Here is an 18,498-nt window from a genome sequence, read left to right as displayed (position 1 = left end):
GACGTGATTGATCAAAGAAATCGTTTCCTCATCTTTTTTGGTATTATTTTCACGAAAATCAATAGCCCCGGTCGAAGCCTCGGTATATAGAGCTCAGAGGCTTTGTCAATCGGCACGAAATTCATCAAAACAAAATTTAGACAACATCGTGTACAATTTCAAATTCATGATTATATGAATATTTTTTTAAATTATTTCAAATGTAAAAATCGCTGTGGTGCTTGCATATAACTCTGCGTATCTTATTCATTTTTAATCGCACCCAAATCTTCTGTATAATCCTCTTTTTCCAGTAGAAACATATCATCAGTTCATATTTGAAATTTAACGATCGACCCTTTCCACCGTCTACTTCGTTGCGTACGCACAAGATGTAAACATCGCAGCGGCCTATAGTTACGTATCGCTAACTTAAACGTACGTACGCCGAATCTAAAAGTCTCGAGTAACTGTCAGTATCGCGGACGACGTTGAACGAACTGATTGTCGTGGTATCCTCGTTTTTATTTTTTTTTTGACTCTTGTCTTTTAGTGGACCGGTAAAAATGGTGGCTCAGGAAAGAAGGAAGAGCTCCGATCAAATTGACCCAAATAATAGAGTCGAGGACGATCAGTCCGATGACGAAACTCCTCCGAACGGCGAGGAGGAGGGCCACCACCGGAGACATGCCGGTGCACCGGCGGGCGGAAATTCAGGCGATGAGTCCGATGACGGATCGACTGTCACGATACGGTTAATAGGAGAAGACCCTGCCAATGCACATCTATCACCGGAAGAACGGCTGCGCCTGCATATGGAAAATTGGTATCGTTCCCAGGTAGAAGATACAAGTAGTAACACCCCACAGTTTCCACCGGTAATAACCATATAATGTGATTGATTTTTAAAGAGAGTAAAAAATGTTGGAACAACAAACTGATGGACGAACTATTTTTTCGTTTTCACGCAGCTGCAGTCGATATGGGATTTGGACCGCAATGATTGGTGCACTTTGGCTATTCTAGCCGTGGGCTTGATCTTACTTGGGTTTCAGGCCTGGTGTATGAACAATCGTAGAATACGTGACATGCAACAAATAAATGAGACCATAACACTTCCACGAAATTTTACGACGATGACGATGAAGGAATAGACGCGGCAATAGAAATACATGTTTTTTTAATCTTCTCAACTCGATTGAATAAATAATAGTAATTTTTGTATTTCTATATGCACCATAACATTTGCGTTGTTGCGTACATCATTTAATTACACCCTGACCACATAAATATAACAATACAATATTACGCGAGAGACGTCAACCTTGATAAACAAGTAAAAGGTAAAAAAAAACAAAATGAAACAAGGCGCACTGGATAGTACCTATAGAATATCAACATGTACTTATTAATGCATCAACTCTTGAGTAAATTCCGCCTGCAACTGTAAAAATAACAATTATAATTTTTTACACTGGTCACACAACATAATCGCTATTCAAGCAAAAGTCTTATACGCAGGATATGCCTGACTGGGCAGCAACTCAACTTTTATCTATTGGAGCACACGACGAGCAACTTCGTGACTATCACATACAAAATTAGCTGGGGCTATTCAAGGTAAATACCCGCGATGGTGGGTCCATCGTCAATGTCAAGAAAAATTGAGATTTGTGAGATGTACTCCTCGTCCGGTTAGCTACGGACTTGCCAATTTGTATATAGTTTATGCCTTAGCTTTGGACATCAAGCATTTGGCTCTACTCTTTCATAGCATTCTCAAACACGATACACTTTATTAACAAATCCGACTTTGCACGGAGCAATGCATGAACGAGGATATCGACTGCTGTCAATAATTTTCATGAGAAGAAGAAATGTAATAAATTTATTCGTGTTCAGGTGTGAGTTTTCTGTCACGATGTTCAATGTCGACAAGGACGATTTTCATTTCACTCAGGTATGTGCCCCTATTTTCGGCCATTTAGGTGCTTCGGTCCACTTTGAATTAATTTTTTATATAGGATTAAAACTTGATATCTAAATTTGAATAATATATTTCTGTTGAAAATGTTCGATTTATTCAGCCAATTATTAAAAAAAAAATTTCTTACGTACAATTAAGTTGTTAATATTAATTATTACTAAACTACATTGCAAATTTATCAATAAATTGTATGCATTGGCAAATTAAAGTTGAGCAAGTCGTGATTATACGATTGCAAAGTAGCGTTAGCCTTTTTTTAAATCGCTGTAAATTTACCTCAATAGATCTGACATGATTGATCAAAAAATTCATTTCCTCATTTTTTTTTGATTATTTTCACGAAAATCAATAGCCTCGGTTGAAGCTTCGGTATATAGAGCTACGAGGCTTTGTTAATCGGCACGACATTCATCAAAACAAAATTTAGACAACATCGTTCACAATTTCAAATTCATTGAAGGGACACATACACCTCAAACTCAGAAAAATTTTATTGGATTTTTCTTCTCCTTTTCATTGAATTTTTCAAAAATTCCAAAATTTCGATTTTGCATGAAATGCAGAACTGCGTTCGCGAGCCTTTTTTCTAAACTTTGCATGAAAAATTTTTTCTTTTTTAGTTTTTTATGGTGAGTAGTATTTTTGGCCGCCTGTCGTAATTTTCAGAGGGTAGCTTCAGCGCCAGGATCGCGTATATTTTTTTAGAACATCAATGCTTACAAACACAAGCACTTTAGGAGTCATCGAACACGCATATTGCTCTGCATAAACAATTAAGCATACATTTTTTCATTTTACTTGCCGAAATATAAGTCATAAAAATACTGTTTGAGAGTGACTTATTGGTTCGATCCGCGGTAGTGACCGTAAACATTGATGTTTTGAAGAAGTGTACGGTACCCTGGTGCTGAAGCTCAATCGGTACCCTTTAAAAGTTACGATAGATGACCAAAAACAATACTCGCCAGAAAACACTAAATAAGAAAAAGTTTAAGACGCGAAGTATAGGGAAATGGCTCACGGAAACCGCTGTATCTTAAGGCAAAATCAAAATTTTGGAATATCAAAGCATTCAATGAAGAGGAAAGGAAAAATTCTACTCAAAAATCGAATCAATAATTTTTGAGTTTAAGGTGTACGTGTTTCCTTAATACCTGAAGACTTTTACTTTCATTATTTTCAATGCAAAGTTCGTCGCTGCAGTTCATATTTGAAATTTGTCGTTGTCATCGCCGTCGTTGTACGCACAAGATGTAAACATCGCAGCGGCCTTTATTTACGTATCGCTAACTTAAACGTACCTACGTCAAATCTAAAAGTCTCGAGTAACTACCAGTATCCCGGACGACGTTGAAGGAACCGATTCTCCTCGTAATATCCTCGTTTCTGTTTTTTGTGTTTTGTTGTAAAAATGGCGTCTCGCGACAGAAGGACGAACTCCGATCAAATTGGCCCAAATACTAGAGTCGAGGGAGCTCAGTCCGATGAAGCTCCTTCGAACAACGACGAGTCTCGGCCGTCACCCCCAGCGACTCCAGCGAGCGCCCATATCAATGATGTTTCTCAAAGCGAAGTTGTGTATAACGTCCAGCCAGGAGATCAAGCAAACATAACACTGGACACCATTAGCGTGGCCAGGGTTCAACTAGAGTGGGTGCCAATTTCAAATTTTCTGCTCAGCTTGTATATATTTTTTTTAGACTTTGATGAGTACAAAATTTTTTAATTTTTATTGATAATTATAAATAATGTAAGTTTAGAAAAAGGGGTACAAAAAAAGAGATACTTAGATAAAATTACAAATTTGATAAAAATATAATTTATTTTACAATACCATGCGTCTATCAAAAGGAACAATTTTGTTAAATTCTTCAATTACCTCAATAGGATCAATATTTACCGCCAACTCTTGTTCAATAAATAGAACCATTAAATTTTCCAAACGATCTTGCAACATTGTTGAGCGTAGCTTTGATTTTATAATGCTAAGTTTAGAGAAACTACGCTCACAAGTACAACTGGTGACAGGAATTGACGCAAACGTAGATACTAATTTATAAAAAGTGGGGTAACAAAGTTTTCTATTCTGTATAGATAACCAATTAAGCCATTCAATTACTGTGCATGAAAATGATTTTGTATCTTTCTTCGTTCGAAGTAATCTGACTTCTGCTCGAAGTTCATCATTGTCGATGCCAAATTTTTTGGTTGTAGACTGTGCATCGCGTTCTTGGTCAAAATTCAAGTCCAATTTCATATCTATAAATAACGTTCCAAGATTTTTGAACACTTTTTTATTTAAACGAGCATCAATTGAATATTTAAAATTGATTTAGTTTGTTCGCATTTATTATTTCATTTACTTGGATTATATATTCAATATTTTGTTCTCAAAGATAAAAAAAATAGTTTGGTATGGGTTAATTCGGTTACTAAAAAACACTATGTGCGCTTTAGTAATTTACGATTCCATATTTAGTTATCAATATGTTTATTACGTGAAAAATGGGTGATTTTTATTTTTAAATATTTCGCTTCTAGGCGCTCCTTCAAAATTAGTGGGGGTGCCGCGGCACCCACGGCACCCATACTGGCCTCGCCAATGCTGGACACACAACCACCACAGCCGCAATGGAGTGAGAACGAAATGGATGATCGCGTACTTTGTCTATGCATGGGTGGCTTGATCTTTATTTTTTTTGTGATCATTTACGTGTATTTGCAATTTTATCCCGACTGAGTTCTCAGCCGAACATGACTACGACATTTCGCGAGACTTTAAGACGACGACTGTATGGTCGTGGCGATAGAAATACATGTTTTTTTAATCTTCTCAACTCGATTGAATAAATAACTGTAATGTTTGTATTTCTACATGCACCATAATATTTGTGTTGTCGCGTATATCATTTAATTACACCCTGACCACATAAATATAACAATACAATATTACGCGAGAGACGTCAACCTTGATAAACAAGTAAAAGGTAAAAAAAAACAAAATGAAACAAGGCGCACTGGATAGTACCTATAGAATATCAACATGTACTTATTAATGCATCAACTCTTGAGTAAATTCCACCTATAAATGTAATAATAACAATTACAATTTTTTACACTGGTCACACAACATAATCGCTATTCAAGTAAAAGTCTTATACAGGACATGCCTGACTGGGCAGCAACTCAACTTTTTCTATTGGAGCACACGACGAGCAACTTTGTGACCATCACATACAAAATGAGCTGGGGCTACTCAAGGTAAATACCCGCGCTGGTGGGTCCATCGTCAATGTCAAGAAAAATTGAGATTTGTGAGATGTACTCCTCGTCCAGTTGGCCTCGGACTTCCCAATTTGTGTATAGTTTATGCCGTCATTTTTTGAACCCATTCTTGATAACCAGGCTTCTTTCTAAAAAATTTTTCCGAAAAAATATCGAAGCTACGGTGAAAGTGAAAATTTAGAATTAGATAAAAGTCAGTTCTTGTAAATTGCACTAATCGTTTAAATTTGCAAACTATGCCCTGGTATATTCAATTCTCACTCATCGGGTGGAGTGTATATTGAATTGTTTTCTTTCTATTTTTTCTATTTTTCAAACTCCAAGTGACACTAACTAATCGAAGTCATTGAAATTTTTTTTGGCACTGCAGACGTAACGTAGCTCGAGTTATGATGTTTGATTATGGTCTTGCAATAGCTTTTATCGAACTCAAGATTAGAAGCAATGAACAAAAGAATCATTTTCGATTATAAAACTTGCAATTAAATAGAGGGTTTAGTAGAGTTTAACATGTAGATGAAATTATGCCAAAACCATTTAGTAATGTGTAAATTTTTGAGTTCTTGAATCTTTTCAACTAAAAAAAAAGATAAAAAAATTGATGAATAAGAAGAAAAAATTTAATTTGTGAAAATTATATAAATATGGAAATACCTTAGCTTTGGACAACACGAGCTGGTAAGTGTATGAAATCCAACGCGCAGACGGGCTGACATTGCTGATGGTTGTGGTCTATTTTGCTTGTACCAGCATTTGTCTGATTCAATTTTTTTACAGAATATTTCAGATTCACAGATACAATATCGATTTTTTTGTGAATTATTTAAGTGAAACTTCTTTAGGCGACCTTCCAATGAGTTAAAACATATCTAGTATAAACTAAATTAAAAATCTATGATTAAATTAAATTCATTGGTAAATTAAAGTAGTACAAGTTGCAAAGTAGCGTCAGCACATATTTTAATCGTTGTCGATTTGCAATAATAGATCCGAAGTGATTGATCAAAGAAATCGTTTCCTCATATTTTTTTGGATTATTTTCACGAAAATCAATAGCCTCGGTCGAAGCCTCGGTATATAGAGCTACGAAGCTTTGTCAATCGGCACGAAATTTATCAAAACAAAATTTAGACAACATCGTATACAATTTCAAATTCATGATTACGCGTAAACTTTTACTTCAATTATTATAAATGTAAAGTTCGTTACTGCAGTTGCCGTATACTATGCGAGACTTTTTTGCTTTTCATCGCTCCCAAAGCCCCTGCATCTGATACGGGTATATAAATTCGGAGCTTTTTCTCAGTAGAAATATATCGATTCATATTTAAAATTTGTCGTTGTACACGACGCGATGTATACATCGCAGCGACAGCGGCCTATGTTTACATATCGCTAACTTAAACGTAGGTACGTCAAATCGAAAAGTCTCGAGTAACTGCCAGTATCCCGGACGACGTTGAACGAACCGATTCTCCTCGCAGTATCCTCGTTTCAGTTTTTATTGTTTTGTTGTAAAAATGGCGTCTCGCGACAGAAGGACGAGCTCCGATCAAATTGACCCAAATAATAGAGTCGAGGAAGATCAGTCCGATGACGAAACTCCTTCGAACGACGAGGAGTCTCGGTCGTCACCCCCAGCGAGAGCCCATGTCAATGAGGCTTTTGAAAGCGACGAGCCTCAGCCGTCGGATCCGGCACCGACTTCGGAGGGAGACGGTCAGCACCAAGAAGCCGGTCCATCGCGGCGCAGAAGTTTAATCGACGAGGCCGGCAACGTATCGGTTCTCACGCAACGAAGAGGCTCCAATCAAGAAGCACTCCAATCCAGAGCCGCGAATCCAGCTCCACCCAGACAAATCCAACCGGCGGAAGAACCAGAAAGACGATTCCAACCAGCGGAAGGGCCACCGAGACAAGAGGCAGAGTGGAACTCACCGCCACCGGACTACGAAGCCGCACAGAGATACGATGTGCATCCGCCGTCGTACGAAGACGCCCAGAGGCAGATGGACCAGAGACCTATGAGAGCTCCTCACTGCCAGCAAAGAGCTCGAGACATACAAGTGAACTTGGCAGCAGCCGCGCGACCGACGACAACTCCGCCACGGCGGCCAGCTCGACCGAGTGGACGGCAACTGGAACTGTACCCTACCGAGGTAATAGTTGTATGATATTTGATTTTTAGAGAGTAAAAAGTATTGAAACAATAAACTGATGAACGAATTACTTTTCGTCTTCGCGCAGGGCGTCCGGAGATCGGTTTCGAACACCGGGAAACGCTGCTCTCGGATTCTTATAGGCGTGGCCTTATTGGCCGTAATTGTTGTTGCGATTGCTGTTATCCGGTATCTATTATCTTTACGTGCCTCCACGCATATGTCCCCAGCCGAACATGATTTCGACATTTTACGAGAATTTATGACGACGACGACTGTACGGCCGTGGTGATAGAAATACATATTTTTTTATCTTTTGAACTCGATTGAATAAATAATTGTAATGTTTGCATTGCTATATGCACCATAATATTTGTGTTGTCGCGTACATCATTTAATTAAACCCTGATCACATATATATATTTATGAAAATACAATACTACGTGAGAGACGTCAACCTTGATAAACAACTGAGAGGTAAGAAAAAACAAAATGAGACGAGGCGCACTGGATAGTACCTGTACAATATCAACATGCTCATATTCTCGATGATTTTTCATTCAACTGTTTTCCCATTGTAATGCATCCATTCGTTAATACAATGAATTAAATGAATTGTGCCACGTGAAAAATGAAATTCCACCTGCAACTGCATTAATAACAATCATAATTGCGTTGTACTGGTCTAGCCAGCTTTTCATTCATAAATAAAGTTCACATGAGACGTTTGCGATTCTCGTCTCGCGGAGAAGCTTCAAAATAATTTTTTGAAGCTTTCTTTTCTCGAATTCCAAAATTGGATCAAAGTCAATTCCTGTCAATTAAACTAATCGGTCGAAGTCGTTTTCAATTCACAAAAGCCATCCGGACGAGACATTCTTTTGAATCAACGGATAAATGAATCAGCTGAGGCAGGTTGACGCCCCCAGGACAAGTTGGGCCGGCAACCTCTTTTCGTACTTATAATACATATTATTGTGTAAATATGTTTTTGATCATATTATTTTTTTGTATTGATGATATCAAGAAATACTTAAAAAACATTTATTAATTGGTTTTTCTTGACATAAATGTCACACAATCTGTCTATATAAATGGTGAATTTCTTCGACTTCTGTAATTGATTAATATGCAATTTTTATTAAAATATTCTCACAATTTGTATAAAATCTACAAAATTTCATCGACATCGGACATTGAAAAATACACGTAATCAGCATAAAAACGATCATCTTTTTGCTTTTCAAAAATGTTTCGGCAATTCGAAACATCGAACTTCTACTCGTTAACCAAACGGTCAAGTACATGGAAAAATTTATCTCGCTGACCCTTGACGTTCCAATCCAATCAAAATAAAAATTTAATTAAATTGAATTTTCATTCTCAAAATGTCAATTGTTGGTAGCATATAAGGCAATAAATTAAATGTATGATGAAATGTATGTTAAACAACTCTTTGAAATTTGAAATTTTTTTTATTGAATTCAAGGACTTGATGAAAATATTTTGTTAAAATTAAAGATTATTCAAATGTCTGCACATTTAATAATAGAATTATTTTTCTTGCAGTTTTGTCGTTACTTTTTATTTTTACGGTTTTCATCAATTGATCATCTTTCAATATCCATTTTCCGCAGCCTACAATTCTACAAAGAGTGAAATAATGAAATAAATTTAATTTAAAGTTACTTCGTATTGACTCAATTACACCTGCAAAAACGAACAGTTTTTGATTGCAACTGATTTGTACCGGAAGCTCATTTAATTGCACCGTATTTGATTCGTTAAAATCAACAATATCAACAAAGAAAAAGGAATCAAAATGTGTATTATTATGTATAGCATATTCAGTAGCAAATGATTCTAATCTCTTAATATTTAAAATATCAGTACTGTGGCTTTTTTTAATTTATAATAATAATGCTTTTTTAAACATTTTCCCAACAATTCTTCAATCAATTGATCCATTGAAATTCCACATGATACAATTCCATGAGTATTATTAAAAAAATCCAGGCAAATTCTAACTCTCTGTACATCTAACTGGTTTTCGTTGGCACTTTCGAAATATTCTATGACTGTCTTCATAAAATAATTTTCAGTTTTACAATTCATGTGTAAATAAACTTTTAAATTAAATTTAAATTTAAAGATGCAGAAAGTATCAAAAGTGTAAAAGGTTGAACCATACTTGATCGGATTGCCCAAGTTGGCATTTTTAATGTGTTGACTTTTCTCATTTTAGGTCTTTTGTGCCTCTCGTCTAAATCGGATCAATTCTTTAAATATTTCCCTCTTTGTTTTTCTGGGAGTTTTATAATATCCTTCCTCAAAACTTTATGACAATTTGGTGACAGCAGAGTTTTATTGACCAAGCTACTCATAGCTAAAGTCATGGCCCCTTGTAAAAAATCATTGATGAATTGTGCTAAAAATGATTGGCACGTCGACGTATGAATACTTGTTACATGCCTCACATCTGCGAATGGCACACAGCAAATTTCGTGACTTTTGGGGATAATGGTCGCTCGCCGACCTGGAGAAATGTATATTTTTACACGGCGCAGTGAGAACTTTTATATATTTTTATCAGGAAAGATTAGATGTTCATGGATAAAAATTATTCGATTTGTTACACCACTCGTGTACACACAGCGAATTTCATGACTTTGACGGATCATGGTCGCTCACTGACCTGGGAAAATGTATATTTTCACGCGCTACCGTAAGAACATTTATATTTTTTTGACGCGAGTCTCCAGATCGGTCATGGATTAAAATTATTCGATGTGTGACACCACTCGGGTACACACAGCGAATTTCGTGACTTTTGGGGATCATCGTCGCTCGCCGACCTGGAAAAATGTATATTTTTACGCGATACGGCGAGAACTTTTATATTTTTTTAACACGAGTCTCCAAATCGCTCATGAATAAAAATATTTCGATTTCTTATACCATTCGGGTGCACACAGCGAATTTCGTATCTTTTTTGGGATAATGGTCGCCCGCCGACCTGGGAAAATGTATATTTTTACACGATACCGCAAGAACATTTATTGATGTGAAACATCTATATTCGCGTTTGGTGTCAGGGGTAAACCCGTAAAAACCGAGCGTCCGTCCGTCCGAGCGAGCGCAACTTTGGTAGTAGAACTGCCTATACAGCGTCGGTTTGCGCTACGCGCTGTGATTGGCTGCCGCGCCAGCTACAGAACTGCTTTCTGCTGCTGCCCACTGTCGAGACTCGACGCGCGTATGCCTGTGTTTACGTATACGCACGAGGCAACGTAACAGCATAAGCAACAGCAGTCGGCTCAGCTCATGGGATTGACTGCGTTGAGATATCTTTCTCTCTCTTGCTTATGCGTATCGCTAATTCATATAATACGTATGTGTTGTCTATGCATGTACGTCGCGAGACTATGCACTATCATGCACGTTGTCAAATCTGATACTTATTACTGCATGTATATATACGTGTCTATGAGTTTGTGTCTTCTTAAGGGAAGTCGAAATTTTTATCATGTTATATTAAGATACAACGAACGATAATAGCTCAATGCACTAATTTGATTAATTAAACAAATTGAAAATTGAAAAAATTAAAAGAAATCAGCTGTTTATGAACAGCTGCAAGATGTGAAACATCTTTATCAATTAATTAAAAAAAATTGAAGAATTTAAAAGTAATCGAACAAGTAAGAGTCGAAACAAAAAAATAAGTAAAAAACAAGTAAAAAAAATCAAATTGAAAATTGAAAAAAATCAGCTGTTTATGAACAGCTGCAAGATGTGAAACATCTTACTATTAATTTAAGAAAATTAAAGAATTCAAAAGTAATCGAACAAGTAAAAGTCGAAACAAAAAAAGAAGTAAAAAATTAAAAACAAATTAAAACTCGAAAAATCAAGAAAAAATCAATTTAATACAAAAATCTAAAATCAAACAAGTAAAAAGTAAGAAAACAAAAAAACAAAAAACATGAATCAAAAAAACGAGAAAATCAAGAAAAAGAAAAGTCAGAAAATCCCAACACAAGCATCGATGTTTCACATCTGGTGCATTATCAATGCGTGCTTACTCTTCAAATCGTTCCCTCTCATTGAGTTAAGTAATCAGAGTAGTTTCTCGAGCTTTAGCGCACCAGATGTGAAACATCGATGCTTGTGTTGGGATTTTCTGACTTTTCTTTTTCTTGATTTTCTCGTTTTTTTGATTCATGTTTTTTGTTTTTTTGTTTTCTTACTTTTTACTTGTTTGATTTTAGATTTTTGTATTAAATTGATTTTTTCTTGATTTTTCGAGTTTTAATTTGTTTTTAATTTTTTACTTCTTTTTTTGTTTCGACTTTTACTTGTTCGATTACTTTTGAATTCTTTAATTTTCTTAAATTAATAGTAAGATGTTTCACATCTTGCAGCTGTTCATAAACAGCTGATTTTTTTCAATTTTCAATTTGATTTTTTTTACTTGTTTTTTACTTCTTTTTTTGTTTCGACTTTTACTTGTTCGATTACTTTTGAATTCCTTAATTTTCTTAAATTAATAGTAAGATGTTTCACATCTTGCAGCTGTTCATAAACAGCTGATTTTTTTCAATTTTCAATTTGATTTTTTTTACTTGTTTTTTACTTCTTTTTTTGTTTCGACTTTTACTTGTTCGATTACTTTTGAATTCCTTAATTTTCTTAAATTAATAGTAAGATGTTTCACATCTTGCAGCTGTTCATAAACAGCTGATTTTTTTCAATTTTCAATTTGATTTTTTTTACTTGTTTTTTTTTTATAGTAAAAGGTTTCATCACAGGCTGTAACAGTAGTCGGCAATTAAATCATCTTATCGGAGCGAGAAAACTTTCAATCATGTATTAAATCAAGAATTTATTTGAAAATAAAATTTTTGGAATCAATCATACACTTAAGCGTACATCATTAAAGCAACAGAAGTATCTTGAAAATGGATTTGAAAAAGAATAATTAAAGGTTGTAATTACTGAGAAGAGGTAAAAAAATATTAATAACATGATTTTTGGGATTAAAATTCAGTTCTTAGACATATCTTCATTTTTCAAACTGTTCGATGCAAAATCAATGGGTGCTTTGATTTTCTTCATTCTTAAATTGTGTTCGATTCATTAGATTGCTTAATATTTTATCATTGTAAAATTGTATAATAGATAATGCCTTTGTGAACTTGGGTATAATTATACTACTTTACGTCTCGTGAAATTATTACGCCATATATTTTTTATAAACAAAAAGTTTTTTAAACAATTATAAGAGCATCAAACAACAAATTCCATCTTGTGGCATTCGGTTTTTAACGCTCTCATCATAAACAAAAGTGTTAATAAAATATTAAATTCTTTTAAAATCGTTTCCACAAATCTGAAAAATTCATACATATTTTACAATGAATTCAAAGACGTAGAATCGGAGCAATGGTATGGAAAAGGACTGGGATACAAAATTTATTCAACAAATTCAAAATTAATTTTCAGTTTTTTTTATTTATTCATTTCAGTACAAAAACTATTATGCATTGAATATCACTGTATATAAAAATAGTGCAAATATGCTCATCTCTATTTCGAACTTTATAGTGTAGATGCAAACGAAATACGATGTAAATCTTCGTTGGCTAGATTCTCAATTATCTTGTCAAGGCACTCTAATGGCAGTCTGCCATGTATCAGCTCCCATAATGGATCCTGTGCCCATTCGTGAAAGAATTTCCTCGATAGATTCACGCACAAGTGAATGGCACATGGCTCTTTATGTATTCTAAAGATATTATTTAATTTTCTTGAAAACACAAACTCTTCATAATAATCCGTAGGCGTGAGTTTAGTAGTCGCGTCTTTAGCTCGCAACCGAGTCAACTCGTAAAGGGACAGGTGTGGACGTATCATTATCTCTTTAGCTTTACTCGTGAACTTTTCGTCGTCGAACCAACGTGCGTCAAAATTCGTCGTCTTTTCGAACAATTTGCACTTGACGAAAATATTCATAATCGTTATTGCGTCGCTGCGGTCCAAGTCGTAGCCTCCTTTCTCGAGCTTCTCGACGACGCTCAGCGCGCCAAGAGCAATTCTCAATTTGAAATGATGACTGTACAAATTGCGCTGATTTAACACCTTGTCAAAGTAATCTTCAGTGGGAAAATGGAAGCCTCGTAGGTTAGCCCCATGCCTTAAGAGTTCGTCGATCGCTCGTGGCAAAAGACTCGCTACAGCATACTCGAGCGCTGTTCGACCAAGTTTATCTACATGGTTGACCACCACAGTTTTTCGGATGCCATCGACTGTTTTGAAAAAGAACTTAATCATTTCGTCGTCTTCGGTTCTCTGGCAAATGACTTGCAGAGGCGTCAATCCCATCGTATTGGCTAAATTCGGATCAGCCCCGGTTTCTAGCAGATAACAAGCCCATTTCCTCTGACCATGTCTCAATGCCTCGTGCAGAGGTGTATTACCATTACTGTCCTGGGCATTGATATTCATCGAGCTGTAGATTCGGCAAAATAATTTGAACGAAACCTCGTTCATTTCTCGCTTACACAGTAAATGGAGCAAAGTCACTCCCTCCTTGTTGACAAGAGACGATTCGGCACCTCGGTCCAGCAGCATTTGTGCTATTTTATCGTATTGCAAATTTTGCGGACTCAGAGCCAAGTGCAGGGCTGAGTCGTTTGTCTCCGTCCAGACACAATTTGGGTTTTGTCCATGTTCGAGAAATTCGTACACGACGTCTTCATAACCTTTTTTGCAGGCCACATGGAAATGCGACAATCCAGATTCGTCGGTGAAATTCACGTCGAACCTGTCGTAAATCGTAAAAAGTAGCCTAAAGGTGTCTACAGAGCTACTTTTTGCCGCGCGATGTATGGCTGTTGTGCGATCACATGATATCTCGCCGTTTTCGTCGACGTATGGCACGTCTTTGTAGCCGGCCTTCACCACAAATTCAATGAATTTCTTCCCGGGACCGCAGCTGCCTTCATCATAACTTAAAAAACTTAAGGAGTCCACAAGTAAAATTTCTATTTCTTCTTGCAAAAAAATTTCAAGCAGATCTACATAGCCACTATCCCAGACGCTGATTGGCTCACAAATGTGCTCGAGGAAATCAGCTCGATTTTCTTCTAGTTCCCAATCTACAAATTGTCGCAAACTTCTTATGCTTTCGACCAATGCTTCGGTCTCACTTTCGTCGACTGTTTCATTGCCTAAGGATGTGTCATACGAGGTGCAGTCCACTTCCATTTCGTCCTGGAAATTGACGAGGGATTCGTTGTTCTGCATCGCTAATCTGTAAAAAAAAGTAGCTATTAATAATACATAAATGAAATACAGATTATTCTTATTATCATAATTGGACTTCAACGCATAGGTATCGTCACTCCATCACACACTCTGTTTTTTAAAAAATTTAAAAATTTTGAAATTTCCCGAATAAACTGCTTCGTTCAGAGCGGCCTTTTTCTAAAGTTAACGACTCGGTGCCGAAGCCTATACTGACTAGACCGCACGCACTAGCTATGAGTCTATGATTCTAAAAGAGGCTTCTGAATTTTTTAAAAATTTTTTTGATTTTTCTGAAAGCTTACACCTAGGAACACTTACTGTAAAAAGTCAGACAAGATTAGATGGGTGGATCATAAAAATAATTGTAAAAAAACAGTTGTTTTTTCAGAAAACGAGTGTTACCGAATTTCAACTTTAACTCCCAATATCTCCAATACAAGAGTAATCAATGTTTTTGGATGAAATTTTGAGACAACACTCATAATATGTGACTGATGTGAGATATTAATTTGAAATGTCATTAAATTGTTTTTAATTTTTTTTGAAAAAAAAAAGAAAGAAATTGTACAGAAAAGTGATTCCTTATCTTATCTAGTCGTATCTCATGTATTCTCATCTATTGCTATATCTATTATCTTATCTATTACTTCATCTATTATCTTATCTATTGTTTTATCTATTATCTTATCTTACTATTTTTTTATCTATAACCTAATCTATATATTATACACGTGATTCCATAGATACGAACTTTAATCCATACTAGCGAATTACCTCGCTCGCTCACGCTCGCTCGGTATAGTCAGGGTTTTGTAAAAATTTTTTGAGAAAGCAAGAAATATAAAATAGGTTTCCACAAGACATATGCCAGGTATATAGAATGTATATACCTTGTACAATGCACATACCTTGTAAATACAAGGTACACTCGGCAACAAAATTATCGCAACAAAAAAATTCATCGAAATTTTGTCGATTTTCAAATGCTTCTATCTTGGGCTAGATTTATCGTATCGACACGCTTTTTTTTTAATTTCTTGGAAATTTTGTCCTCTTTAAATCCATATAAATTAAGATAAGATTTGAGTTAATGTTGAGTTACCAGTAGTATTTGAGCGAGACCCTAAAAATTACTGAAAAAAAATGACTGTTTGAACGTGTACCAGTACCACAGTGATTTTTTTATCGAAATTTAACATACACCATCGCAAAGTGCTCTTTTTAAAGAGTAATTTAAAAAAAAAGACCTCTCTACGATTTTTTGAACGCTCTGTGGGTCGTTTTGAAGATACCATTTAAAGTACGTAAAATCCCCCGTTTAGCTGAAATCAAGACGATTTTCTGGGCATTTTGCGTACATAAACCGTACCTTCAAATCGACCTACAGGGCGTTAAAAAAATCGTAGAGAGGTCTTTTTTTTTTTAATTACTCGTTAAAAAGAGCACTTTGCGATGGTGTATGTTAAATTTCGATAAAAAAATCACTGTGGTACTGGTACACGTTCAAACAGTCATTTTTTTTCAGTAATTTTTAGGGTCTCGCTCAAATACTACTGGTAACTCAACATTAACTCAAATCTTATCTTAATTTATATAGATTTAAAGAGGACAAAATTTCCAAGAAATTAAAAAAAAAAGCGTGTCGATATAGTCATTTCAAACCTTATCGACTTCAGATGCACTCTTCTTGCATCTAAAACCAGAGTGGCACCTCTCAAGCAAGTGTCATTACCGCGTCTAGAGCTTTGCGCAGCGCACATGCTTGTGTGCTTAGTTAAACGTATTGTAAGCTCTATGTCGCTCGAGGACCTACCAATACATCTGTGGTCGGACTCTACGGTCACATTATCATGGATTCGGGGCCACCCTGCTCAGTGGAAGACTTACGTGGCCAACAGGGTGTCTGAAATCCAGACTACACTTCCGGGCGCTTCATGGCATCACATCGCGGGAACGCAGAATCCTGCAGATCTGGCCTCTCGAGGAGCTCCGGTAGGAGCTTTGTGCGCACCGTCACGGCTCGCTGCTTGGAATTTGTCGATCGCATGCGCATCAAGAGAAAACGAATCACTCGTCCGAGGCCATCGAGGCAGGAAATCACGGAGTTGACACCTATTCAGATTGACTCGGCGCTGAAGCGATGGATCTCGTATGTGCAGGGGTTGCATTTCGCGCGGGACATCGGGGCATTACGGCGGAAGGCGGATCTGCCGAGGAACAGCTTGCTGCTTCGATTCAACCCTTACATCGATCGTGAGAACTTGCTTCGAATTGGAGGCAGATTGCCAAATTCGAATTTGTCACTGGATGAGAGGAGCCCGTATGTGCTGCCGCACAATTCTTTTCTTTCTTTACTTTTAGCTCGAGATGTACATTCGAGATCACTACACGGTGGGACGCAGATGACTCTCAGTCGGCTGCGGAGGCGTTTTTGGATATTGCGAGGGCGTCAGCTGGTTAAGAGCGTTATCCACCGATGCTTGCGTTGCTGGCGCTTTCAGTCTACACCGGCGACGCAATTGATGGGCGATCTACCAGTGGTTCGAGTCCAGCAGTGTCGGCCGTCCATGCACACCGGGCTTGACTATGCTGGGCCTATTCATCTTAAGTGTTCCAGGGGACGTGGCTTAAAGACGTTCAAGGGATACATTGCTATCTTCGTTTGCTTGCCTACCCGGGCGGTGTGTCTGGACATGGCATCTGGTTACTCCGCGGCGGACTTCTTGCTCGTATATCGGCGTTTTGTCTCCCGAAGAGGAATTTGTGCAACTCTTTACAGTGACTCCGGCACCAATTTCGTGGGTGCAAGCAGGGAACTCAAAAGGCTTTTCAATCAGGCTCAGCCTCGCCAACGCAATATCGCCCACCTTTTGGCTAACGAGGGTACTGAATGGAAATTCAATCCACCAGGTGCGCCACATTTTGGAGGTATATGGGAGGCCGCGGTGAAGAGTACGAAGCATCACCTGAAGCGAGTGATAGGTGAAGCTGTTCTCACTTTCGAGGAATTTTCGACGCTGTTGGCCCAGATAGAGGCTTGCCTGAACTCTCGGCCTCTTCAACCACTCACGGACGATCCCTCGGACTTGACGCCATTGACGCCGGCGCATTTCTTCCTCGGAACTTCATTGAGCACTCTTCCGGAGCCCTCGACATTGGACGTACCAATTTCACGTCTGTCTCGTATGCAGCTGCTCAGAAACATCTACGAGCAATTTTGGTCTCGATGGTCAACGGAGTATTTGCATAGCCTGCAACTTCGCCCAAAATGGCAAAGGAAGGATGTACAGATCGAGGTGGGCAGGCTGTGCGTTATTCGCTCCGAACTAATGCCTCCTTGCAAGTGGCTTCTGGCCCGCATTATCGAGGTGTTTCCGGCAAAAGATGGATTGATCCGTGTCGTCAAGCTGAAGACGGCTAATTCTGTGCTCATGCGTCCGGTGGCCAAGATTAGCGTTTTGCCTCTCGAAGAAAATTATTCGCGCAAGATTGGCGAAGGCGGGCGGAATGTTCGGGTTTATTGTAGTAATGTTAAAGCCGTAGCGGCCGAATGTAAACATTAAAATTAGCTGTTACTGTTACCTCTTGTACTCATCGCGGCCAGTTGTCATCGAGCTGGCTGAGCGAGAGCAGCTCACCATACTCTAGATCAATAAATCTATCGTTCAAATATTCAACAGCCTTTTACTCGAGTTTACCTCCACATTCAATTTATCTATCTTAACATATTGAATTTCAAAAAATTTGTCACAATTGCCCGTCTTTTTTCAATGGCCG

General features: G+C 37.3%; 4 protein-coding genes across 5 annotated transcripts; all 4 read left to right on the top strand.

The window, feature by feature from the left end:
- The first annotated feature begins 418 nt into the window (after positions 1–418).
- On the top strand, positions 419–1,221 carry LOC106653477. Of its 2 annotated transcripts, XM_023457962.1 has the most exons (3): positions 420–637; positions 671–857; positions 951–1,221. In XM_023457962.1, the coding sequence occupies exons 1-3, from the start codon at positions 546–548 to the stop codon at positions 1,131–1,133; spliced, it is 462 nt and encodes a 153-aa protein (XP_023313730.1). In that variant the 5' UTR covers positions 420–545; the 3' UTR covers positions 1,134–1,221. The 2 variants fall into 2 exon arrangements, with proteins under 2 accessions (XP_014228416.1, XP_023313730.1); XM_014372930.2 differs by having other exon boundaries at positions 419–857.
- A 2,038-nt stretch (positions 1,222–3,259) lies between these two features.
- Positions 3,260–4,852, top strand: LOC111693408. Its single transcript, XM_023457965.1, has 2 exons — positions 3,260–3,616; positions 4,508–4,852. Exons 1-2 carry the CDS (start codon positions 3,378–3,380, stop codon positions 4,704–4,706), a joined length of 438 nt encoding a protein of 145 aa, XP_023313733.1. The 5' UTR covers positions 3,260–3,377; the 3' UTR covers positions 4,707–4,852.
- Positions 4,853–6,671: 1,819 nt separating this feature from the next.
- Positions 6,672–7,782, top strand: LOC106653480. Its single transcript, XM_014372934.2, has 2 exons — positions 6,672–7,410; positions 7,499–7,782. Exons 1-2 carry the CDS (start codon positions 6,772–6,774, stop codon positions 7,700–7,702), a joined length of 843 nt encoding a protein of 280 aa, XP_014228420.1. The 5' UTR covers positions 6,672–6,771; the 3' UTR covers positions 7,703–7,782.
- An 8,733-nt stretch (positions 7,783–16,515) lies between these two features.
- On the top strand, positions 16,516–18,284 carry LOC106653328. Its single transcript, XM_023457949.1, has 2 exons — positions 16,516–16,713; positions 17,223–18,284. The coding sequence occupies exons 1-2, from the start codon at positions 16,516–16,518 to the stop codon at positions 18,282–18,284; spliced, it is 1,260 nt and encodes a 419-aa protein (XP_023313717.1).
- The last annotated feature ends 214 nt before the right edge of the window (positions 18,285–18,498 follow it).

The sequence above is a fragment of the Trichogramma pretiosum genome, unplaced genomic scaffold (assembly GCF_000599845.2).
Source record: "Trichogramma pretiosum strain Unisexual culture from Peru unplaced genomic scaffold, Tpre_2.0 scaffold35, whole genome shotgun sequence".
NCBI classification, from domain to species: Eukaryota; Metazoa; Arthropoda; class Insecta; order Hymenoptera; family Trichogrammatidae; genus Trichogramma; species Trichogramma pretiosum.
The sequence above is the reverse complement of the archived record's forward strand: the minus strand, read 5'-3'. Positions and strand labels throughout refer to the sequence as shown.